The sequence below is a fragment of the Lagenorhynchus albirostris genome, chromosome X (assembly GCF_949774975.1).
Source record: "Lagenorhynchus albirostris chromosome X, mLagAlb1.1, whole genome shotgun sequence".
Classification (NCBI taxonomy): Eukaryota; Metazoa; Chordata; class Mammalia; order Artiodactyla; family Delphinidae; genus Lagenorhynchus; species Lagenorhynchus albirostris.
Genome location: NC_083116.1, coordinates 5,326,984 through 5,353,280, shown reverse-complemented (window position 1 = coordinate 5,353,280; position 26,297 = coordinate 5,326,984). Strand labels below are relative to the sequence as shown.

Here is a 26,297-nt window from a genome sequence, read left to right as displayed (position 1 = left end):
TTCCCCTGAAAAAAAGTAGGCCAATTAAGTCAGTAAGTATTTAGAAAGGGCCTCTACCATGTTTAGTGCCAAGAAGGTGTTTCATTTTTCGAAGTGCTCGCAAATAAAGTTGCTTTGTTTTTCCTCATCAGGAGATGACCCATCCCTGGCCTACTCCTCTCACTGCCATGCATACTTCTGGAAACTCTGAGCAGAGCACATTTTCCATCCCAGGACAGGTCAGTTATCTTCCTTGCTCCATTTTCCTTGATCTGATGTCAGTTATACCAGTCTTCCCATTGGATTCTTAAAAATAGAAATGGCCTGGGTGTTCTAAGCTCCATAAAATGTAGACTCTCTCGTGTCCTTCGGGATGTTAACACAAATAGGATTTTATCGAAAGAGCATCTTTAAGAGAATGTCCACCAGACGCTGGCATGCGAATCCTAATGCCTAGAGCACCGCCACTGGCCGAGCTACTGTGCCCAGAGCTCATGGATTGGAGAGAGGAGTGAACTCATCTCTTAAGAAAGACCCAGTAGATGGTGGAACAACATCCAAGATTGTTTTTAATTTAAAAACCCTGTACTCTTCAGTCTAATGGATCAGTTTTCACTTTTGTGTATCACTTGTAGTCCTCGTTCACAAGCAGGCAGATCTTCACACACCAACACACCATATTGACAGAACTTTTTCTCCTACAGTTCTAGTCAAATGTGTCATATAATTTTTTTCCTCACTTGCTCTCAGTAAGAATTTTTTCTCACCATCAGCTTTTAAAATGCCTGAGTAAACATGGATTTTCTAATAACACACTTTAAAAGAAAAAAATAATGTCTTCCTTCTTTTCTTCCTTCCTTCCATCCAATTAACCATACATCCACCCATTCATCCACCCATCCATTCATCCACCCATCCATCCATTCATCCACCCATCCATGCACCCATCCATGCACCCATCCATGCACCCATCCATCCACCCATCCATCCACCCATCCATCCACCCATCCATCCACCCATTCATCCACCCATCCATCCATTCATCCACCCATCCATCCACCCATCCATCCACCCATTCATCCACCCATCCATCCATTCATCCACCCATCCATCCATTCATCCACCCATCCATGCACCCATTCATCCACCCATCCATCCACCCATCCATCCACCCATCCAACCACCCATCCATCCACCCGTTCATCCACCCATCCATCCACCCGTCCATCCACCCGTTCATCCACCCATGCATCCACCCATCCATCCACCCATTCATCCACCCATCCACCCATTCATCCACCCATCCACCCATTCATCCACCCATCCATCCACCACTTCATACACCCATCCATCCACCCATTCATCCACCCATCCATCCATTCATCCACCCATCCATTCATCCATCCCCCCATTCATCCACCCACCCATCCATTCATCCACCCATCCATCCATTCATCCACCCATCCATCCATTCATCCACCCATCCATCCACCCATTCATCCACCCATCCATCCACCCATCCATCCACCCATCCATCCACCCATTCATCCACCCATCCATCCATTCATCCACCCATCCATGCACCCATCCATCCACCCATTCATCCACCCATCCATCCATTCATCCACCCATCCATGCACCCATTCATCCACCCATCCATCCACCCATCCATCCACCCGTTCATCCACCCATCCATCCACCCATCCATCCACCCATTCATCCACCCACCCATCCATTCATCCACCCATCCACCCATTCATCCACCCATCCATCCACCACTTCATACACCCATCCATCCATCCATTCATCCACCCATCCATCCATTCATCCACCCATCCATTCATCCATCCCCCCATTCATCCACCCACCCATCCATTCATCCACCCATCCATCCATTCATCTACCCATCCATCCACCCATTCATCCACCCATCCATCCACCCATCCATCCACCCATCCATCCACCCATCCATCCACCCATCCATCCATTCATCCACCCATTCATCCACCCATCCATCCACCCATCCATCCATCCATCCACCCATCCATCCATCCATCCACCCATCCATCCACCCATCCACCCATCCGTCCATTCATCCATCCATCCATCCACCCATCCATCCATCCATCCATTCGTCCATTTATTCAAAAACTACTTACTGAGGACATATGATAGTCTTAAAATTAGGGATGAAGAAAAACACAAAACGACAGAACAATGTAGCACATGTCTTCATAGAGAATAAAAGGCCCAAGAAGGATCTAACACTCCCTGGGGGCATTGACGAAGTGCTCAGAGGTGGCAGCCTCTGGAGGCTGCTTACAACTTTGACAGGTGGAGAAGGGCCCCAAAGAAGAGCACTCCATGCAGAACAGGGTGGCAAAGGCACCCAAAGGGATATGATGGGATGTAGACTATTACGGTCTCGAGTGACTGCATCCTGGTTTGTGCGATGGGGAGTAGAGAGACACAAACCCCAAGCAAATAAGTGCATCTATGGGAAAGGCCTTGAATGCCAGCCAAGGAGTTTGGACTTCATTTGTAAGAGAAACCCAATCACATCCTTTAGTTTTCAGAGTCATCGTTTTGAGAGTAACACTGGCCTACCCTGTGTTTAATTGTCCCCTCCCACCTTTGAAAGGGGTTGGAACCATGAGCCGCCACCCACTCCGTCCCTGCCCTGGGCTGTGTCATGCCTTCCTGGAGCCCCGCTCTCCCCGTCAGACATCCCTGGGCTTGGTATCCTTCTCCCTGGCATCTCAGCCAGGGGATCAATTCATCTCTTTCGGGCACTGAATCCAGCACTTGTACAGCGATTGCAGTGTTTTTAGCTGTGTTCTCCAATTTTGGAGATAATTCGTGCAAGTCGCAATTTTGACATTTGCAAGTGTTTACAGTAGACCTGGTTGTTGAAATGGGCTTTTGTAGTAAGTGCACAATTTGGAATCAGGCCTGATTTGCATTTTCTGCCAATTATCTGTGCTACCATCAGCCACGTGATAAAGGTAGAAGCAAGTGGGATAAAATGGTGAAACCAGGAGGGCCACCCACCCACTCTTTTGTTTCGCTTGATTCCTGCCAAAATGTTGGCTTGAAAGAAAAGTACATTTTAAATAACAATAATATTAACAGTGCATATAATGCTTCCATGTGCCTCGCCAGGTTCTAAGCACTTAATATATAGTAAATAATTGAATCCTCACTACCACTCCAAGGGGTCGGTAATTTGACTATCCCTAATTTACAGAGGAGGAAACTAAGGTGCAGAGTCAATTAATATGCTCAGACTCACTCAGCTAATAAACGAGTGAACCAGTCTTCAGATCCAGGTGTTCTGGTGATGTTTCGTCACACCGATTTGCAGATGCTCCAGTTCAAATTCCATCTTCCAACACGTGGGTGTCTCCAGCAAACACACGTGCCTGGGGCGCTGGCCCTTCCCTCAGTGCTTGCACCAGGACTAGGTGACACCACCCTCTCAGAAAGCATCCGTTTCTTCCATTCACGACAGAGCTTGCATGGCGGAAAGGGCCAGCACCCCAGGTATACAAGCCCAAACTTGCCCTATACAATTGTAATGAAATCTCTTTAAAAAAAATAACAAGTAGAAATATTGGTATGTCATTAAGGACCTGCAAATGGTTAACTCCTCATTTATTTGGCACTCGAGGAAATGAGGTGATCTGGATAATTGAAATTCTTGGATAACCAAAGGTTATCCTTCCGTAGGAAGCACGTAATAGGAATCATTTTGAAATGTAATTAATATTTTCCTGACTTCCTATAAAAATTATCCTGAACATGCTTTTAGCCTTTCTTGATCACTTAGACATTATTGTGAGCATCAGTTATTGTAGAGTGCTGTAATATTATACTATGCTGTAATTGTGTCCTCGGGAGCTATTGAGATAGCTAGGAATGCTTGCCTCTATATTGAATGGCATAGACTCTTGTGATTTTTAAGTTCTGACTTTGCTGTGTCATTTTCTTTGGCCCCCTGTGCTGTCGGTTTTCACGTCTCAATTTTCCTAGTGGCTGTGCCTCTAGAAGTGTTTCCCCTTTCTCACCATCTATGATTTGCTAACGGGTGGGAATCAAATGGCCAAGCTTGTTAGGGGCTAATGTCCAAAGTCAGTTGTCTAGCAGCGAGGGGGAAGAAGGCTTTGAGCAGCAAACTACGTGGGCTTGGTGACAGCCCTTTAGTTGAGAGGCCTTTTCCATCTCTTGTGGGGTTTATGGTCGTCTTCTGGAGTAGTAATCATGCCAGAAGAGAAGTCTCTTGGGCAACAGAATCATGCTAACTCGATTGGAAAGTTCACTTTTGATTCAAACACAGCATCGCTGTTCTTGCTTATTTCTCTTAAAGGTAAATTATGCTGTGATGTTATTTTTATTCCATAGGGTGGCAAGATTAGCCTTAAAGAGTAGATTACTTGCAGCACATTGATATAACATTCTTCTTTTTAAAATGTTTTTGTTGAAGTGTAGTTGATTTACAATGTTGTGTTAGTTTCAGGTGTATAGCAAAGTGATTCAGTTATACATACGTGTTTGTGTGTGTGTGTGTATGTGTGTGTGTATATATATATATATATATATATATATATGTTCTTGATATAATGAATTCTTGTATTTGCTTGAATTCATTGTCTCCAGTTTTGGAACACTTGCTTTGCCTTTGAAATTCTCTCCTCCATCTGCGAGGAGCTGTGCATGCCCTGTACGTCAAGGCAGTGCTTCTGCCTACAAGTTGTGTCAGGATCCACACAGGTGTCCACGCTCCCAGAGAGCCTGATGTGTGCAAATCCGGATTTCTCAAAACACTGAATGAATTGTGTTGAGGGTGACTTTCAAATAAAATTTAAATCCCTTTAGATAATTCGTTCCACTTGCATAGTTCAAATTGCTTGCTGTACTTCACCAAATTTGTGATGAAGTTTTAAGAACATGTCTCTTGTGAAAATAAGATACATCTATTGCATATGTGCCACCGTCAAGGTAGAAAATTGGAGTTGTTTCTATAAAATAGAACAACTGAGCAAATCTATTAATTACAGTGTTATTTACACTTCTACAAAAATCACAATCACTTGTTTGTTTGAACTGAGTCCCCTTTACTTCCACAGAGGTGTCATTGCCTAGCTGAGTGACAAATTGTACACTTGAGTCTCACACATATGGGTCATTTGTTCCCATGTCGCACACATTTCCAGATAGATACCAGTCTTATGTGTAATTCTGATAAAACGGCAGTTATGGCCGTGTTGTAGCTGGTTTGGCTGGCAAACGTTTATCCTTCAAATAGAGCTGCAGACAGTAGCCTAATTAATGGAATTCTTAACAGTGGTTTCCTATTGGCCAACCTTAGTCAAGTTATATCTTCAGCGGTAACAAATAGACCTTTTGCTTCTCTTGTATCATTTAACTAACGTTTGTATTGTATGTGTTCTTCCTTATAGGAATCCCAGCATCTGACCCCAGGATTCGCCTTACAAAGTAGGTGTTTTGAAAAAATCCTTCTTGATCCAAGCATCTCCTCTCCTCCCTCACTTTCTTCTCCTTCCTACCTAATATCATGAAAACATGGAATAACAACAATAATAAAAAGTCACATTGTGACGCACCCAATGGGTTTCTTTTTTCTCCCATCTGTTATTCATGGCAGGATTCTGTGAAAGAGTATAACTGGAAGGGCTGCATGTTCAAGACCAATTTCATTCAGAATGGTCATTTGACAGTAGGAAACATGGATGGTAAATGTCTGTGCGTTTTCTTTTCAGAGTGGAGCGACCCGACCAGCAGAGCTTCTACAAAGTGAGTACCGTTCAAGTCGTAAGTACTCAGGTTTCTGAAACGCGCTTCTTCGGGGGCATTTCGCAAGGAAAAGGTGCTTCAGTGCCGAGCGAATCTTGTTGTCTCTCCTGCTCCTTGAAAACAGGAACCTTGCCTCATGATAACATGGGGTGTGGTTAGAGGGGAGAATGAGATTTCCCACGATAGGCAAGTAACAGTCAAAATGAACGAATCATCACTAGGCTCTCTAATGGTGTAGAAGATGCAGGCTGGGTCGATACCTGGGACACCAAAACAACCGTGACTCTGGAGTAGCTGTTGGCGCGTTGTGTAACTTCAGCCGCAGACATCGTTATATGTACTATTCAGCCACCACCGATCAGGATGGAGAAAGGACCCGCCTGAGCAGCCATGCTCGGACGTGAGAGGTGGGGTGGATTGCTCTGGCCGGCCAGCCCGGGACCTTGCTGTTTGCAGGTCATCTGGTGACTGTATATTAAAGATAAGGGCAGCCAGGAAGAGGTGGAATAAGTGATGACGTGACGCTAGGTTGAAGTTCAGAAGCCAGGGCCCTGCAATTCACTCCTCACTCTCTTCCTTTTTTATTAATGTTCACTGAAGGAGGGGTATGGAGAAACCAATTTCCTCAGATTAACCGTTGTAGATTTTGTAATAGCCATTTGTCCAAGAGAGTATCAAGGGAGTAGTTCTCTCACAACTTCTTTCATTCTTAATAATAGAAAATGGAAGCTGACTTTTCTGTGTGAGTAATAGTCACATACTTGAAATTTTTCAAAATGAAATAACTTATGACATTCAAGTGGCCTAATGGCACGCTTGAAGTGAATTGCTCACCTTTTGGTATTTTCACATTCTTGGTTCTGTTTAGTGGCAAAGCCCCCAGAGCCCTGACCCCATCACCAGACCTCTTATTTGGTTTTCTGGCCTGATCTGTGCCTTCTAATTCACGGTTCCATTTCAACAGCTGAGAATCCTCCATTTAAAGAATCGAGGGGGAAAAAAGAGACAAGAGGAAAATAAAACTATAACCTTGATTTAAGGACCAAATGATATGGAAACGTGGAAATCAAAATCATCTTTGATATTGTTCATTTCAGCTTTTCCAGGAATCATTTTGAATTGCCCTCCCCCTGTTATCCTAGTAAACAATAGACCTTATTCTCCTTACCTCCACTCCTGACTTACCCCACTCTTATTACAAAGCCAGTAAACTTCACACACACACACACACACACACACACACACACACACACACACACACACACACACAGTTGAGCATTCAGGAAATCAGTGCAGGTTTCCAACTATGAAAACACATACAAATATTTTTCCATTGTAAAACGGTCCCATTCCTAAAGCAAGAGTACATAGACCATAAAATGCAATATTTCAATAGTTTGTAACTAACGGAAATAAACTTGTCAATTGTGGTTTATAGCTAGAGGCTGCATTTCCAGAGAACAGCACTTCATAGCACAGGGTATATAGTGCGTTCAGTAGGACTGAGGTTCTCTATAGGAGGCACCCATAAAACTGGAAGACACTGAGTCGGTTTTATGAGTGAACTGCTCTCTTTTTAGCTGCCTGACCCAAAGGCCAGGCATTGTTCATCAGACTTCGGCTGGAATAAATTCCCTTCTTGGGTAGGGTATAGGTTTAACACAGGGCAGGTCAGAGTTATAATAATTATTTTTACTTTTAGCTTCCAAATTATTATCAGCTTAGCCATTCCAGTCATTCTCGCGTATTTCACTACGGTGTGCTTTTTAAGTCAGCTTCTAGGATTTTCCGTGTGGCAGGGCAATCCTCTAGGCAACTAAGAGCATCCTGAGTGTAGACAGACTGCTGGTGGCTGGAGCTTGGTGGGAAGCAGCCCCAGGTCAGCCCTGCTGCAGCAGAGACGCCCTCCCAACGCTTGTGAACATCCTGGGCAAGCTCCTAACCCTCACTGCAGTAGAGAGAGACGGGAGTCTTGTAGATCAGAGTCCCTTCATTGCTGGGCCACTTTACTTGTTTGCCCATCTTGGCCTCGTTTCCCTGGATAACAAAATGCAGCTCTTCCATTAGGGCCTGGATTGTTTATAAGGACTGCACGCCCAGGCACCAGGTCTGAAAACCACTGGTGCAGGAGTCCCTGAGTGCAAGCTGGGAAGCAGCCAGGCTCTGTGCTCCTGGCTCAGCAGGATCACCGACCTTTGCAGAAGGTCGCAAAGCATATCTCGCTCAGCATATGCTCCATTGACACACAGTGCTTTTTATGGGGTGTCCCTCTAAATGGTGACATCCTACCTGCTCCAGCTGACTGCCCAGGCGGCCACAGCGTGGGACTGTAGGAATTTCAAGATCTGGGCTTGTGCCTCTGCTCCAGGACAGTGATGGTATTGGGGGAAAGCACTGACCTAGGATTCAGAGGGTGTGAGTTTAAATCATGGGGGAATTTATTTTTATTTCAGAGTATAGAGTTAGAGTCGCTTGAGGGAAATGAAGCAAAGTAATGAGCAGATTGTATATGCATACAGATATATATGCAAACACTTGTCACAATTCAAATGTAAACAGCCATACTCTTAAACCCAAGGTCAAAGTGCATTCGACTTTAACCCTTAATAATTTCTGGAGGAAAGAAGACCTGGCACGTGTTGTTTCCCTCAGCCTGCGTGAGTCTGAGTTGTATTATAGTCTCGGAACAGGCCTCACCCAGGTCTTCTAAATCCAATGGAGTTTCAAGCCTCCTTCAAAAAAGGTCGCTCTCCCCAAAAAGAGAGTGGGGCATGGGCTGTCGAAGGTCAGATTGTATTTCTCATGCTGTGCAGTTGTGTATTTGTACAGTAATATCACGTTCGTTCTGCCCCTAAAGCACCCATTTATTTCAATTGGAAGATTCAGGGATTGAATGGACACCCCAGACATTGGGTTACCTTCTAGTTTCTTCATGAAGCCATTAAGGAACAATGGAGGAGAAAACAGAAACTAAATCCAAAGAACTTGGATTTTCCTCATCGGGTCGGATGGCTTCATCTAGCTGGTTATGACATCTTGTCAATTACTTGTCAATACGGCGGCTTTACCAAAATACATGAGTCTGTTGGTCTTTTATGAGCTGTCCTGAATAGGGACAGGTCAGATGCTTCCTGAGGAGCATTTCCAGACAGCAACCATGAGCTCAAAGGTTTCTGTCGAGTCAGTTCTTGACTTTAGCTAGTTTTGTGAGGACAGTTGAGAAAGTGGCAGTTCCTTTGTCATCCTCGGCTGTTTGCATTTAGACTCTGTCCGGCTGGAAATCATCCAGACCCCCTTTTAATCAAGTAGCTCCTGTGTTTTAGGGTGTGCTGTTGAAAATTCCGGGATAATTTCCATAAAAGCTCAACATAAAGGCAGATGTAGCCATAGGCTGTTCTTTCCTTGCCATAATACCAGTTCCTCCACTTACGGTATTAGGTACGGGTCTGAAAACATCACAGCCATGGACCCAGAGAGTTGACAAAAGGCCTGACAAAGACAGTCTAGTTGTGGCCAGTTTACCTGTGGGTGACAGGTAGGCATGCCACATGGGCAAATGCTTGAATGTAGCACTAGTTAGGAGGAAAGGACATTATACTCTCACAGGAATGGCGGACACCTGTGGCAATAATCATTGTGCTGTTGGGTCGTGCGCAAGGCTAGGTGCCAGGTCCCATGCCAGGTGCTCTTATATACATCACCCCGTTATACTTAGCAGCCACCCTGGAGGGGCTCCAAATTATTCCCATTTTACAGATGAGAAAAGCAAAGCTAGAATATTGTCCCTCCTTATGAAGTATACACAGTCCAGTGGGAGGACAAGTTGACTGTTTATCTCGAATGGACGTGTTGGCTATGAGTACACAGAAGGGCCGAGTCAGTTACACTGCTCTTCATGGGGAAGCTTGAATGCACAAAGCCCTCTCTTTTCCCACCGGGCTGTCCCTTCTCACGGTATCTGATGGGGTCGGGGCACAACCTTCAAATAGACTTGAAGAACTGAAGTTGATGGGAAGCAGTCCCACAAGAAATTATACCTCTCTGTTTTAGATGATTCAAAACCTGGTCAAAATTGCTTGATTTAACTGAAAGATCATTATCTCTAAACTTGTATTGATGTGGTATGAAGATTTCATTACCACAGGGAATAGAAAGAGTATAAGAATGCTTTCTGGTTTGCTATGACCAGTAACAAGCGTTACACCATTTCTTAGGTGAATTTTGAAACAAATTTTTTTACCAGAAAACCCCAAGAAACGAAAAACACATTCATGAAAATCCTGACCATCTTTCTACCAAAATTTTCATCATTGAAAACGTTTGCTTTGAGAATCTGATTTGAGAAGGAACTCCCACCTCCAGCAATTTCACATACTCTTTCCTAAGTAGATGTCTGGTCCGCTACACACTTTCCGTAGCAAAGTAACTGCGTAACGAGGCCAGGGGAAAAAATGACTGTTATTTTCGTAATCAGATTAATTCTTAATCAGAATACATGATTTGGTACTTGGGACTTAGAAATACTACTAATCAGTTTGAGGCTTACAAAAGCCAAACTAAACTCTTCCAATAAACTGGGAATCTTGGTCACTGGTTGCAGCCATTCCGGCTTTCAAACTGAGACGTATGCCAACTCTTGCTTTTAACCGGTCTTGTATGCCCTGCGTCGTAGAGCTTGCCAACTTTTCCTAAGGACTTAATATATTTTTGGAAGTTCTCCACTGCATCAGGGACAGCCACCTGGGAGCAGAGAAAACAAAATTTGGCAGCCTGTTCAAGCTGTGAATTAAAGGTAATTCACAGTTTGAAATGAATCAGCATGAGGTCCTTAAGAAGAGTAATCAGATATCAAGAGGATTTTATTCTGAGGACTGTATATTGGCTAATGTGACAACAAGCAATATTGGCATTTGGAATGTTCGTGTCAAGAAGCACTGAAGCTGCTGGTGCTTGACGGGCACCAAGACTGAAAACTGGGCCTCCTTTGACAGGAGCTTTGGATTTCCACTTCCATTACAAAAGCTGCAAACATAGCATTTGTGCTCAGGGAGCATAAATCTTGAAAGATCAGGTTCGATTTTTGCGTCTTTGTTCGCGGTCCCAAGATTTGTATGTTTCAGCTGGATTATGAGACACGTCTGTAATTAGAAACAAACATCTCTCTCTCTTTCTCTCAGGGAAAAGTCAAGGATCTCCTCTTTTCTACCCGATTTGCATCCATATTTATATTCATTCATTCACGATTTCATTCCTTTCAGCAGAAATGGGTTGAGCCCCTACTGTGTATAAGGCTCTGAGCGAGGCAGGGTGGTACCTCAGGGTGGAACACTGCGCATCCTACCCTCAGGGAACTCACAGGTTACTGAGGATTAGATTTGCACGGGTAACGCCAATACCTCAACTAGCTCATAACTGCGGAGTGCCTAGGGTGTGCCAGGCGCTTTCTTTCTTTACAGGCCCAAAGGAGTCAGCCCTATTATATTCTACGGCAGCAGAAACCAAAACTCAGAGATACTGAGTGAGTCACCCAAAGGGCCACAGTAACAAAGCCACAACCGGACAGACTCCAGAGCGCAGGCTGTCAACCCACATTAAAGCCATCCCATGCGCCGTCTGGAGAGGGCCCTCCCAATTTGAATTCAGTTGTCATCTTGCCCTGGTATCCGACCAAAGTAGACTGACCCCAGGGGAGGCCAAAACGGTCCCTTGATCAGGGAAAGGATTGGATCTGGACATTGTCATTGAGTCAGGCCTCTCATACACAGCACACGCTGATGGGTGCTGATAGGTACTCTAGAGGCAGGCACCGGTCCAGCCTCAGCTCAGGGCCGGCAGCCAGATGGTGTCACCATGCCTGTAAGATGCTTCCTTTGGTGAGGTGCAAAGATGCAAGCCCGTAAGGGACTTTACCACCACTCAAAGTCCCCTTGAGGGTGATTTCGGTGGCCCGTGATGGGAACAACATCTGTCTCCAGAAATCTCCATTTAGCCATATTAAAGTAAAAAGAAGAGAACTGGTATTTGGGTCTGTTTTCATGACAGGTTTGTCCATTACTTTTCATGCTTACCAATGTGGAAATTGCTTTATATTATTGGAACGTTGCTTTATTTTATTGATATATCCTCATGGCAGAATCATTTTTAAAAATTATTCCCAACGTTATCAACCAGTGGCCTTATTTCTAAGTTCTCCTCGAGATTTTGAACAGTAAATGGTACTGAAGCAAATAATGCTGGTGGAAGTTGCTGAAGTTCATAAGCAAGAGACCAAAGTAAAGATAATTCCAGCTGTATAATTGAACATAGTGTCTTGATCACACATACACATGCATGCACATCCTCTGTCTCCCAGAATATCAGACCCCCCTCTAATGCAGCTGATCTAATGAGATGCACACTCTTTTTTCACTTACTAGATTCTAAAATGCTATGACCAGGGCTACTTTTCATGTGCCCAGCGATTGATAATCTTATAGCACTTTCACACACTGTATTAGCCTCATGTGAGGGCCGCAGCAACCCTGTTAGATAGCCAGGTGCAAAGAAGCCAGGCTTGGGCAGGCCGGGGGGAGATATTTACCAAAGTCCCCCAGCTAGGGAGTGGCGGAGCTGGGCCTGGAAGCGAGGACTCTGCACTTCCATCAGGACGTGCTGCCTTGTCCCCATGTCCCCTAGATGGCTGCGGGGTCAGAACTCATCAATCAGAGCCCTGACAAGTCTTCCAGGCCCAGATGAAGAAAATATACCAGCAGTGCGGAAAGCCTCATGGATCATTCCTAGGAATTAAAAAGAAACAAACACCGCCCCCCCAAAAAAAACACCCCACCCAACTGAGCCTGGAGTAGATGAGAAGGAATGTTCACCACGCTTCTGAGCTATTCATTCTGTTTTCCATCCTATCAAGCATTTCACAAACAGCCAGATACTTTGCCCCAGTTACGTTATTGGGAACGTTCTGTTTAAATGGTCTGCTCTTGATACCTCCTCAGAGCTGCTAAAAGCCCTTCCGTTTTGCTGATGAGTGGGGAGCAGCGTTGGTAGAACACGGCAGATGCTTGCACGATTACAGTAGTAAAGTCAGTCGAAAAATTTGACAAATGCCTTTCTTTGTGCTTCATCTGTCCACTGTAATATGAGGACCAGAAAAGGAAAAGGTCTCAAAGCTATTTGATTGACATCTTCAAATATGCTGCCTGCACTGGGATGGAGCAGGGTGGGGTTGGAGTATGCCTTCTAAAACCCAAAGGAACAAAATTGTTTTTCTTTGCTACCCTGTGAGGTCTTGGCATCCAAGTACAACCCGTAACACACTACTTGGTCCTTGGCAAAGTTTCCAGGGTGCCTGAGAGAGCGTTGAGGGGGAAGAGGGCTTAGAAGGTCATGATTTACAGAGAAACCAACTTACAGTTCTGCCTCCACCATTGCCTAATTTCAGGAGTGACCTCATTGCTGCATAAGTTGCCCACTTTTTGAAAATCCCAGATAGATAGCTCAGTATTATCACTATGTGGGATATTTCTAGATTTTCAAGAGAAAAATCCAAAAAAGTACCTAGTGCTTATAGTATCTAGAAATTGTCTAGTATATCTAGAAATTGAGAGGGTCATTCTATATTTCTCCAAAATCATTTTCATACATCACGTAGTACAGACAGAAGGGAAGCAAGCTAACTGCATGTGAACTGTGTGTCTGGGTCCTTACAGTCACCCCTTACAGGGGCCGTCTGTGGGCCAGGCACAGGGGCAGACATTTCACAAGCATCAGCTGTTTCATCCTCATAGCATCTCTGAGGCGGGATGTCCTCATCATCACCAGTCCCAGGATTGTCCTCTCAAAGGCTCAGAGAGGGCACCTGGCAAATACCCCAAACACCCAGGGCTGGAGAGCCAATGCCGTTGATGACGCGGGAACCGGGCCTGCCTGGAGTTCTCTGCGCTGCGCCACTGCTCTGCTCACCTGCCGTCCTCACAACCCCTCTGTAAGATGAAACTGACCTTATGGAGAAGGAAATCGCATCTCAGAGCCTTTCAGTGAGCGGCTCAGGATTACACAGCCAGTTATGGAAGGAGACGGACTTTCACTCTAGGATTCTTGGATGACAAAACTTGAACTTTTCTTTCTGATCCCTTATCTGCCGCACCCCTATAAAATTTCAATTGAACAATTATGAATTAAGTACAGAGACAGATAATACTCTTCTGGTTCGATGACATTTTCCATTTCCACACAGAGCATAGTCTTCATTACATTCAGGCTTGACTCAATTCTGGGAGCCAGAAGAGGGAAGGGACCTCAGCTGCCAGGTGGCTCAAATCCCAGCTCCCTCACTTCCTGCTGTGTGACTTGATGCAGTCACCTGGCGTTTTCTGAGCCTTTGTTTCAACAGATATAACATGGAGAAGCGCTATTGCTCAGACTCTGTCGTGAAATGCGCTGCCATCGGATGGGCTCCTGAATGGGCTTTGACGTCCATCATTCGCATTGTTCTCTCCCCGTGTTAGCAGTGAGGAAAGTCGTGCTCAGATGGCTTAGGCGCGGGCCCCAGGCTCACACAACTCACTGCTGCAAGGCTCAGTTCCACTTCTTGACTCCTAGTTAAGTGCTCTTTTTGCTAGTATCTGCCATGACTTCTCACAAGTGTTGTGTCGATGTGGTTTGAATCAAAGGATCAACTCCCAACGCCGAGATCAGTGGACTGAAAGCCAGCCACTAAGGAGGCCACTCCTCTCCTGCTTAGATTAGATGTCCCCAGCATGCTTCTGGACGTTCCACCGTGTTGAGAAGAGTGAGTCCATTCTCCTACCCACCTACCCACCCACAAGGGATCATTATTTGATTCAGTGATAGTTTGAGCATTTGCAGAAGAATTTGAACAGTGAAAAAAAATCAAATATGTCTTACAATCTCACTGTCTTAGAGAATGGAATTTGGGGGTTAGGTCCACCCTTTATCTTCATGCTTTTGGGGGGGGAGCTGTCTCTCTTATTCTGAGGTTGAAGAGGACCTGAAGCCAGTGACCTGTCTTGACCTTTACAACGGGATTAAAATTCCAGGTTGCTACTGTGGTAACCACACCTTGAAAATTAGATCCTGACACTCACTGAGAAATTTAAAAGTTCACCGCTGCCATGAACTTTGAAGAAACGTTGCTTACAATTTCAGTGACAGCCTCTTGATTAAAATAATCTGCCTTTCTGTCTGCTAGAAAGAGTTTGTGTGTGTGTGTGTGTGTGTGTGTGTGTGTGTGTGTGTGTTTTGGGGGGCGGTGCTAAAAGATTATATCTTGATGGATTTTTTTAAACATAAAAAAATGGTTGTGGTTTGAAGCAAAGTGGTTTTCTGCATGAAATTTAAATCAACCTCAGCTCAATTTATAGTATTCAGAGAGAGCTGTGATATTCAGGGTGGCAGGAAGCCAAGAGACACAGAAAAGATGTAAAGACACTCAGAGAAGATACTTCTGGGGGTCCTTCCCAGAAAACCTCAGTGACCCATGGTCCAAACGGCAGCCACTTTGAAACCACAGATTGCTGGGCCCGGGGTCTGCGCAGGAGGGAAAATGCAGAGCAGGCACACGACAGGCTTGCAGATCAAGAGAGCAGGCAGTCACTGATTTGCCCAGTGGCATAGAGAGCTGGAAGTCATATTCATGCTCCTAAAGCCAAGGGCAATAGGAACCAAGCAATAGAGGGCATCTCACCTCTGAAAAAGATGAGGGATGGAGGCATTGAAATTCCGGGGATTCTCCATCCTTCCTTCCTTTTGTATTTCTCTCTCAAGACGGCAGTCCATGGTGAGTCTGGCTTTATAATTAGTTGTGAGCTATGCCTGTGGTTCCAGGATTTTTAAAAATTGGATCGGGCTTTTTTTTTTTTTTTGACATGCTGCAACAGGATTGGAATGTGTGTTTCTTAGGCAACACATTAAAAAATACCTCTGTAACTCTCTGAAAGGAGCAGTTTCACACCAGAAGTGATGATCTCACTCCGAGGAAGCTGGCAGACTCTTTCCCATGCAACAGAGAGCAAATATTAAACCAGTTGGACAATATGAGGTAGTTACAGGAGGGAGGGATGCAGAGCAACAGGAACTCTCCGCCTGCACAGAGAGGCAGCTCTGCCTGAAGACCTGAGGGGAGCTTGCCTCTCATGTCACTTGAGGGTCTCTTCAGTCTGCTTTGGTCAGTCTGTGTGCCGAGGAGACTGGGATAGTGATGACCAAATTGCGATGTTCCTCCAAACCCAAGGAATGCTTGGGAAAGCCCAGCAAATACCACCAGTCTTCCACTCCAGAGGGTTCTGGAACCTCAGGTAGCACCTTTGGCTCTACTGACATGATAGGTTCACAAGTCTGTGCGCTCCTTAGGGAGAAGTGTGGTATGGATTCGCCTGTGTTTCCTTAGCAACTAGTACAGGACCCGCTACACGGTAGATAACCAGAAATTGTTATCGAGTGAATGGTACATAGTAAAATAAGGATCCAGAAGGTGTCGGTTATTCTGAATTAATAATAATAACATTTTAAAAAGTGTTTATTTATTTTGGCTGCATTGGGTCTTCGTTGCTGCGCGCGGGCTTTTCTCTGGTTACGGCGAGCAGGGGCTACTCTTCGTTGTGGTGCGCAGGCTTCTCATTGCGGTGGCTTCTCTTCTTGTGGAACATGGGCTTCAGTAGTTGTGGCTCGCGGGCTCTAGAGCACAGGCTCAGTAGTTGTGGCACATGAGCTTAGTGGCTCCGTGGCATGTGGGATCTTCCCGGACCAGGGTTCGAACCCGGCATTGGCAGGCGGATTCTTAACCACTGCGCCACCAGGGAAGCCCAATAGTAACATTTTTGAGATCTTTTATTCTTAGATTCCTCAATCCATATTGAAAAGGTAGTATCATGAGAAGAAATAAAAATGCTTGAATGTGTGCACGTGCATGTGTGAGTAGTTTAGTCATGGAAAGCCATGTAATGTAGAGATTGAAGTGGACAGGCTCCAGAGCCATGTTGCCTGGGTTCAAATTCCACCTTCTCCATCTTCTAGTCACGTGACCTTGGCCAAGTTGCTTAACCTCTCTGTCACTCAGTTTCCTCATCTGTAAAATGGGGATGGTAATAGCACCTGCACGGTAGGACTAAATGATTGAAGTGCCTCTCGCAGTGCTTGATATATAGGAAGCTCTCAATACACGTTAACTGTTGCTATTCATTACGCTTAGGGTCAGTACTGTCGTTATCACTCAGTGCTCTGAATCAGTGACATTTGCACTACATTCCAATCTTCAGTCACTTGGGGAACCTTTCCCTCCCTTCCCTGACTTGTCCCAGAGGCTCCCAGTTGGAGGAAGACGTCTCCAGAACGCGCAAACCTGGACTACCTTGAATCTTTCCTCTGTTGACCCAGCTACCCCAGGACCCGAGGATAAAAATGAAGAATGGCAGATATGTCTTAAATGCATGCACTTCGGGTACTAGGCACTTTCTTCTTCTTGGGAGCTCATCACAGCATCTTATCACAGCCACACTTGTGCTTTTAATCCTGTGACTACTTTTAAAAAATCAAAGCTAGAACTTATGAAGCCCAGGCACTATGTTGAGTGTTTTATGTCCACTAGCTAATTGAATATTCACAACCCGATGAGATGTCGGCACCGCTCTTACACATTTTACACAAAAGAAACTGAGGTTCATGAATGGAAACTAAGTTCTCGCAGCCAGTAATGGTGGGCTCTGTGTCGGGCTGACTCTGGTAAGAGAGCCCTGAACCGCAGCCTTCCTGCCTACCAGTGAAATGGCCAATCCCGGAATCCACCCGGACTCCATTGTCTTGGGAAATGGCAACACCTCCTCAGAGATAACAGAGGCACAGAACTTGACCAAAGACATTCTCTGCCCCTGATTCCCTGGATAGCCTCTCACCTTTGGTATAATCATCACTGGGGTAATTTCATAATTGTGGAGTCATAATTGTGGATTGCTTGGTTCACATGTGTATGAATAACTATTTCCGAAATATTATAACAAGCACGTTGGCGGTCTTCTAATCAAGTAGCACAGAGTCCTTTTCTAAATTCCCTTTTCTTTTGCATGCATAGGGGATTTGTCTGGATAACAAAAAAACGTGAATAAAATTTCATGGACTAGACCCCGCCATTCTGTGAAACAAACACTCTGTTCCCTTGCCTGGGCAAATCATTCCCGATGCTGCAAACCTGCTTCTGTTTCTTTGGTCTAAAAAGACATTTCAGACTCTGCCTTTAATTACGATCAGGTTTGACTCTGAATCCCTTGAGAAATAAGCTTGTTTTTGCTGGGAGGGATGGTAAAATAACATTTAAATAGGTTTTAAAAATAAGAATGAAATCTCAGAAGACACACTATTGAGGAACATACTGTATATCAAAATATATCAACACATAGTTGTAACAGTGACTTAGTAAACACATTGCTGACTGAACTATGAAAAATAATCCACCGAGGTGCTATTTCCCTCACTCCTTAGCACTGGGTTAAGAAAGTATCACCATAAAGTAGATATGCACTGTGTAAAAATATTTGTGTGTGTGTGTTTTTAAAATATCTCTTTCAGGCCCAACAGACTAATCTTTCCTCTTGCCTTGCTAGGACAAGTATACTATAAGGGATTTAGTTAAGTGGTATATTAAGTGAAGGTCTAACACAGTTTTAGAAGATAACAACTCTGACCAAAAAACTGTCTTTAGCAAATTGATTCTGAATGTGACATAAATTAAGTATAAAATACGGTCAAAGGAGGTTCAATGAAATCTTTCCAATCTGTCACCTAATTTAGAATCTGACACCACTTGTATTTTCTACTGGCACCTCTATTATTATAAGAACGTGAAACTCTAGGTAAAATAAATATATCAGTACAAGTAAATGAATTTCCATGTTCTGGAAAGTGATCTTGTCTCTGGATAGCCTGAATTATCCTGGTAAAGAGACCACCTCTGTGGAAGAACACAGCTCCTGGAGACCATTCTTTTGTATAAAGTTTTATGTTAAATTCCTAGAAGCCCTGTTCCAAAACTATAGAATGTTAGGAGTTATTCCTAAGAATACGTCCCTCTATTACTCTTGCTAAAACTTTTAGATCTAAACTAAACTAACTTGACTTGTAAAGTCATGGTTCAGTTTAGATCTGTTGTCTTTAATTCCATGTAAGAAAAAGTTTGATGAGCTATGATGAGACAGTTCGTTATGCACACCAGAGCATGTCAAACCATGTCCAGTTTAAAGTCAGCAGATAACTTCCCCCATTTGAACCTATGGTATAAAACTATTTTCTTAGTTTAATTCCAATAATGTGACTGGTGCATGTGTACAAAGTTTTCAAAGCAGCGTTTCTCATAAATAGCATTTAAATAGCTCCTCCTTTGCAAAAGAAAGCAAGGGACAAAGCAGACGAATCATGATGGTCTCTCAGAATGAAAAAACTGAGAAGATGCACATCCACCTGCCTACTCCTTCCCAGTGTAGTTTGGCCACATGATGGTTATCACTGAATGATTGGAACTCACAGTTTTACGCGGGAGAGAAGAAGAAAAGCCATATAGAGATGTTTTCCCACTTGAAGCAAATCTGTCACAAAAATTCTCTCATATATTTCCAAACAGATAAAAAGGTAATTTTTCACCCTTAAAAAAGAATCCTTCACTCTGAAAATGATTCACTACAGATTTCCTCTAAATAGTAAGCTCACGCCATGCATTCACAATATGGTTTGATTTTCAAAACATCAATTTACATGCACTATCCAGAAACAGATCTATTGTGCAAAGTGATGCTTACTTGTATAGCATAAAAAGGTAAAAATATGTTTTAAAAACTGGGGTCCATGGTTTATAGCGTGTGTTCATCATTAATATTAATTACGTATAGTCCAGCAGCTTTCGCTAACACAAGCAGAGATGGAGATGCCACAGGCTGCCTCAGAGGTCGTTCCATAATGCTCATTCATAATTAGCAAAATGCCATATTTCAGCAGCAGTCAATCAAACACGGCCTTGTTCTTGCTCTCATGGGAGCCGAATCCATCAGTCCCTTCTTCCCCCTTCAGTTTGCCTGATTCACAGACACATTCCATGAGCTGAAAATCTAACAGTAAATTAGGGAGAAAATTAGAGCCGTTTTCACAACTAACATTGGAAACGGAATGTAATCCTTGGAGTGCAGAATATTCACAGCCAAAGTGAAATGGACAGATCGGTAACTAGAGACGTGGTGTAGCGTCGCTCGGAACATGAATTCTCTAAAGAACCCTGGACAGAAGGGGAGAGGCAGCGTGTCCAGAGGAGTGCCTCCGGAGTGTGTTGCCCTGGAGTTTGGAGCCGTGTGGCTGCCAGGGTCTTGGTGCTCCGGACGGCTGTCAGACCTGTGCCTCTGAGGTGGGAGAGACGAGTTCAGGACATGGCCCATCAGAAACCTCCCGGCTCCACGTAATACTAAACAGTGAGAGCTCTCCCAGAGATCTCCATCTCAGCGCTAAGACCCAGCTCCACTCGTGACCAGCAAGCTACAGTGCTGGACACCCCATGCCAAACAACTAGCAAGACAGGAACACAACCCCACCCATTAGCAGAGAGGCTGCCTAAAATCATAATAACGTCACAGACACCCCAAAACACACACCAGATGCGGTCCTGCCCATCAGAAAGACAAGATCCAGCCTCATCCACCAGAACACAGGCACCAGTCCCCTCCACCAGGAAGACTCCCCAACCCACTGAACCAACCTCACCCACTGGGGGCAGACACCAAAAACAACGGGAACTAAGAACCTGCAGCCTGCCAAATGGAGACCCCAAACACAGTAAGATAAGCAAAATGAGAAGACAGAAAAACACACAGCAGATAAAGGAGCAAGATAAAAACCCATCAGACCAAACAAATGAGGAAATAGGCAGTCTACCTGAAAAAGAATTCAGAGTAATGATAGTAAGGATGACCCAAAATCTTGGAAATAGACTGGAGAAAATACAAGAAATGTTTAACAGGGACCTAGAAGAACTAAAGAGCAAACAAAGCAATGATGAACAACACAATAAACGAAACTAAAAATTCTCTAAGAAGGAATCAATAGCAGAATAGCTGAGACAGAAGGACGGATAAGTGACCTGGAAGATAAAATAGTGGAAATAACTACTGCAGAGCAGAATAAAAAAAAAAAAAAAAGGAATTGAGGACAGTCTCAGAGACCTCTGGGACAACATTAAATGCACCAGCATTTGAATTATAGGGGTCCCAGAAGAAGAAGAGAAGAAGAAAGGGACTAAGAAAATATTTGAAGAGATTATAGTTGAAAACTTCCCTAACATGGGAAAGGAAATAATCAAGCCCAGGAAGTGCAGGGAGCCTATACAGGATAAATCCAAAGAGAAACACACCAAGAAACATGTTAATCAAACTAACAAAAATTAAATACAAAGAAAAAATATTAAGAGCAGCAAGGGAGTCTGTCATACAGAGTGAAGTAAGTCAGAAAGAGAAAGACAAATACCGTATGCTAACACATGTATATGGAATTTAAGGAAAAAAATGTCATGAAGAACCTAGGAGTAAGACAGGAATAAAGACACAGACCTACTAGAGAACGGACTTGAGGATATGGGGAGGGGGAAGGGTAAGCTGTGACAAAGCAAGAGAGAGGCATGGACATATATACACTACCAAACGTAAAACAGATGGCTAGTGGGAAGCAGCCACATAGCACAGGGAGATCAGCTCGGTGCTTTGTGACCGCCTGGAGGGGTGGGATAGGGAGGGTGGGAGGGAGGGAGACGCAAGAGGGAAGAGATATGGGAACATATGTATATGTATAACTGATTCACTTCGTTATAAAGCAGAAACTAACACACGATTGTAAAGCAATTATACTCCAATAAAGATGTAAAAAAAAAAAAGTAAATACTTTAAAATGAGCAGTCTCTGCTAGTAGCTACATTACACAAATGTCTGAATACTTTAAATGCCTATTTTCATCTAATAAGAGCAGATAAAGTTTTCATAAAAAAAAAACAGCAAGGGCAAAACAACAAATAACGTACAAGGGAATCCCTATAAGGTTAACAGCTGATCTTTCAGCAGAAACTCTGCAAGCCAGAAGGGAGTGGCAGGACATATTTAAAGTGATGAAAGGGAAAAACATACAACCAAGATTACTCTACCCAGCAAGGAACTCATTCAGATTGGACGGAGAAATTAAAAACTTTACAGACAAGCAAAAGATAAGAGAATTCAGCACCACCACACCAGCTTTACAACAAATGCTAAAGGAACTTCTCTAGGCAGGAAACACGAGAGAAGGAAAAGACCTACAATAACAAACGCAAAACAGTTAAGAAAATGGTAATAGGAGCATACATACTGATAATTATCTTATATGTAAATGGATTAAATGCTCCCACCAAAAAACACAGACTGGCTGACTGGATACAAAAACAAAACCCGTATATATGCTGTCTACAAGAGACCCACTTCAGACCTAGGGACACATACAGACTGAAAGTGAGGGGATGGAAAAAGATATTCAATGCAAATGGAAATCAAAAGTAAGCTGGAGTAGCAATTCTCATATCAGACAAAAGAGACTTTAAAATAAAGACTATTACAAGAGACAAAGTAGGACACTACATAATGATGAAGGGATCGATCCAAGAAGATATAACAATTGTATATATTTATGCACCCAACGTAGGAGCACCTCAATACATGAAGCAAATGCTCACAGCCATAAAAGGGGAAATCGACAGTAACACAATCATAGTAGGGGACTTTAACACCCCACTTTCACCAATGGACATCCAAGGTGAAAATAAATAAGGAAACACAAGCTTTAAATGATACATTAAACAAGATGGACTTAATTGATATTTATAGGACATTTCATCCAAAAACAGCAGAATACACTTTCTTCTCAAGTGCTCATGGAACATTCTCCAGGATAGATCATATCTTGGGTCACAAATCAAGCCTGGTAAATTGAAGAAAATTGAAATCATATCAAGTATCTCTTCCAACCACAATACTATGAGACTAGATATAAATTACAGGAAAAAAGATTAAAAAATACGCACACATGGAGGCTAAACAATACACTACTAAATAACCAAGAGATCAGTGAAGAAATCAAACGGGAAATCAAAAAATACCTAGAAACAAATGACAGTGAAAACACGATGACCCAAAACCTAGGGATGCAGCAAAATCAGTTCAAAGAGGGAAGTTTATAGCAATACAATCCTACCTCAAGAAACAAGAAACATCTCAAATAAACAACCTAACCTTACACCTAAAGCAATTAGAGAAAGAAGAACAGAAAAACCACAAAGTTAGCAGAAAGAAAGAAATCATAAAGATCAGATCACAAATAAATGAAAAACAAATGAAGGAAACGATAGCAAAGATCAATAAAACTAAAAGCTGGTTCTTTGAGAACATAAACAAAATTGATAAACCATTAGCCAGACTCATCAAGGAAAAAAGGGAGAAGACTCAAATCAATAGAATTAGAAATGAGAAAGGAGAAGTAACAACTGACACTGCAGAAATACAAAGGCTCATGAGAGATTACTACAAGCAACTCTATGCCATAAAATGGACAACCTGGAAGAAATGGACAAATTCTTAGAAATGCACAACCTTCCGAGACTGAACCAGGAAGAAATAGAAAATATAAACAAACCAGTCACAAGCACTGAAATTGAAACTGTGATTAAAAATCTTCCAACAAACAAAAGCCCAGGACCAAATGGCTTCACAGGCAAATTCTATCAAACATTTAGAGAAGAGCTAACACCTATCCTTCTCAAAGTCTTGCAAAATATAGCAGAGGGAGGAACACTCCCAAACTCATTCTACGAGGCCACCATCACCCTGATACCAGAACCAGACAAAGATGTCACAAAGGAAGAAAACTACAGGCCAATATCACTGATGAACATAGATGCACAAATCCTCAACAAAATACTAGCAAACAGAATCCAACAGCACATTAAAAGGATCATACACCATGATCAAGTGGGGTTTATCCCAGAAATGCAAGAATTCTTCAACATACGCAAATCAATCAACGTGATACACCATATTAACAAATTGAAGGAGGAAAACCATATGATCCTCTCAACGGATGCAGAGAAAGCTTTCAACAAAATGCAACACCCATTTATGATAAGAACCCTCCAGAACGTAGGCGTCGAGGGAACTTACCTCAACATAATAAACGCCATATATGACAAACCCACAGCCAACATCATTCTCAGTGATGAAAAACTAAAAGCATTTCCTCTAAGATCAGGAAAGAGACAAGGTTGTCCACTCTCACCACTATTATTCAACATAGTTTTGGAAGTTTTAGCCACAGCAATCAGAGAAAAAAGCAATAAAAGGAATCCAAATCAGAAAAGAAGAAGTAAAGCTGTCACTGTTTGCAGATGACATGATACTATACAGAGAGAATCCTAAAATGCCACCAGAAAACTACTAGAGCTAATCAATGACTTTGGTAAAGTAGCAGCATACAAAATTAATGCACAGAAATCTCTGGCATTCCTATACACTAATGATTAAAAATCTAAAAGAGAAATTAAGGAAACACTCCCATTTACCATTGCAACAAAAAGAATAAAGTACCTAGGAATAAACCTACCTAAGGAGACAAAAGACCTGTATGCAGAAAACTGTAAGACACTGATGAAAGAAATTAAAGATGATACAAATAGATGGAGAGATATACCATGTTGCTGGATTGGAAAAATCAACATTTTGAAAATTACTGTACTACCCAAAACAACCTACAGATTCAATGCAATCCCTATCAAACTACCAATGGCATTTTTCACAGAACTAGAACAAAAAATTTCACAATTTGTATGGAAATACCAAAGACCTCAAATAGCCAAAGCAATCTTGAGAAAGAAAAACGGAGCTGGAGGAATCAGGCTCCTGGACTTCAGACTATACTACAAAGCTACAGTAATCAATACAGTATGGTACTGGCACAAAAACAGAAAGATAGATCAATGGAACAGGATAGAAAGCCCAGAGATAAACCCACGCACATATGGACACCTTATCTTTGGTAAAGGTGGCAGGAATGTACAGTGGAGGAAAGACAGCGTCTTCAATAAGTGGTGCTGGGAACACTGGACATCTACATGTAAAAGAATGAAATTAGAGCCCTCTGTAACCCCATACGCAGAAATAAACTCAAAATGGATTAAAGACCTAAATGTAAGGCCAGGCACTATAAAACTCTTAGAGGAAAACATAGGCAGGACACTCTGACATAAATCACAGCAAGATACTTTCTGACCCACGCCCTAGAGAAATGGAAATAAAAACAAAAATAAACAAATGGGACCTAATGAAACTTCAAAGCTTTTGCACAGCAAAGGAAACCATAAACAAGACGAAAAGACAACCCTCACAATGGGAGAAAATATTTGCAAATGAAGCAACTGACAAAGGATTAATCTCCAAAATTTACAAGCAGCTCATGCAGCTCAATATCAAAAAGACAAACAACCCAATCCAAAAGTGGGCAGAATACCTAAATAGACATTTCTCCAAAGAAGATATACAGATTGCCAACAAACGCACGAAAGGATTCTCAACATCACTAATCATGAGAGAAAAGCAAATCAAAACTACAATGAGGTATCACCTCACACCGGTCAGAATGGCTATCATCAAAAAATCTACAAACAATAAATGCAGGAGAGGGTGTGGAGAAAATGGAACCCTCTTGCACTGTTGGTGGGAATGTAAATTGATACAGCCACCATGGAGAACAGTATGGAAGTTCCTTAAAAAATTAAAAATAGAACTACCATACGACCAGCAATCCCACTACTGAGCGTATACCCTGAGAAAACCGTAATTCGAGAAGAGTCATGTCCACAATGTTCATTGCAGCACTGTTTACAATAGCCAGGACATGGAAGCAACCTACGTGTCCATCATCGGATGAATGGATAAAGAAGATGTGGCACATATATACAATGGAATATTACTCAACCATAAAAAGAAACGAAATTGAGTTATTTACAGTGAGGTGGATGGACCTAGAGTCTGTCATACAGAGTGAAGTAAGTCAGAGAGCAAAAAATAAATACCGTATGCTAACACATATATACGGAATCATAAAAAATGGTTCTGAAGGACCTAGGGGCAGGACAGGAATAAAGACGCAGACGTAGAGAATGGATTTGAGGACATGGGGAGGGGGAAGGGTAAGCTGGGACAAAGTGAGAGAGTGGCATGGACATATATACACTACCAAACGTAAAACTGATAGCTAGTGGGAAGCAGCCGCATAGCACAGGGAGATCAGCTCGGTGCTTCGTGACCACCTAGAGGGGTGGGATAGGGAGCGTGGGAGGGAGACGCAAGAGGGAGGGGATATGGGGATATATGTATATGTATAGCTGATTCACTTTGTTATAAACCAGAAGCTAACACACCATTGTAAAGCAATTATACTACAATAAAGATGTTAAA

At 43.0% G+C, this 26,297-nt stretch overlaps 1 protein-coding gene across 1 annotated transcript in view; it reads left to right on the top strand.

Annotated features, from left to right (window-relative positions):
• Positions 1–26,297, top strand: part of AFF2 (ALF transcription elongation factor 2) — a 487,094-nt gene that overhangs the window by 331,685 nt on the left and 129,112 nt on the right. Inside the window, exons 5-7 of the mRNA XM_060137245.1 lie at positions 132–218; positions 5,439–5,475; positions 5,760–5,793. Of these exons, the coding sequence (XP_059993228.1) occupies positions 132–218; positions 5,439–5,475; positions 5,760–5,793 (158 nt within the window). The remainder of the gene's footprint in view (positions 1–131; positions 219–5,438; positions 5,476–5,759; positions 5,794–26,297) is intronic.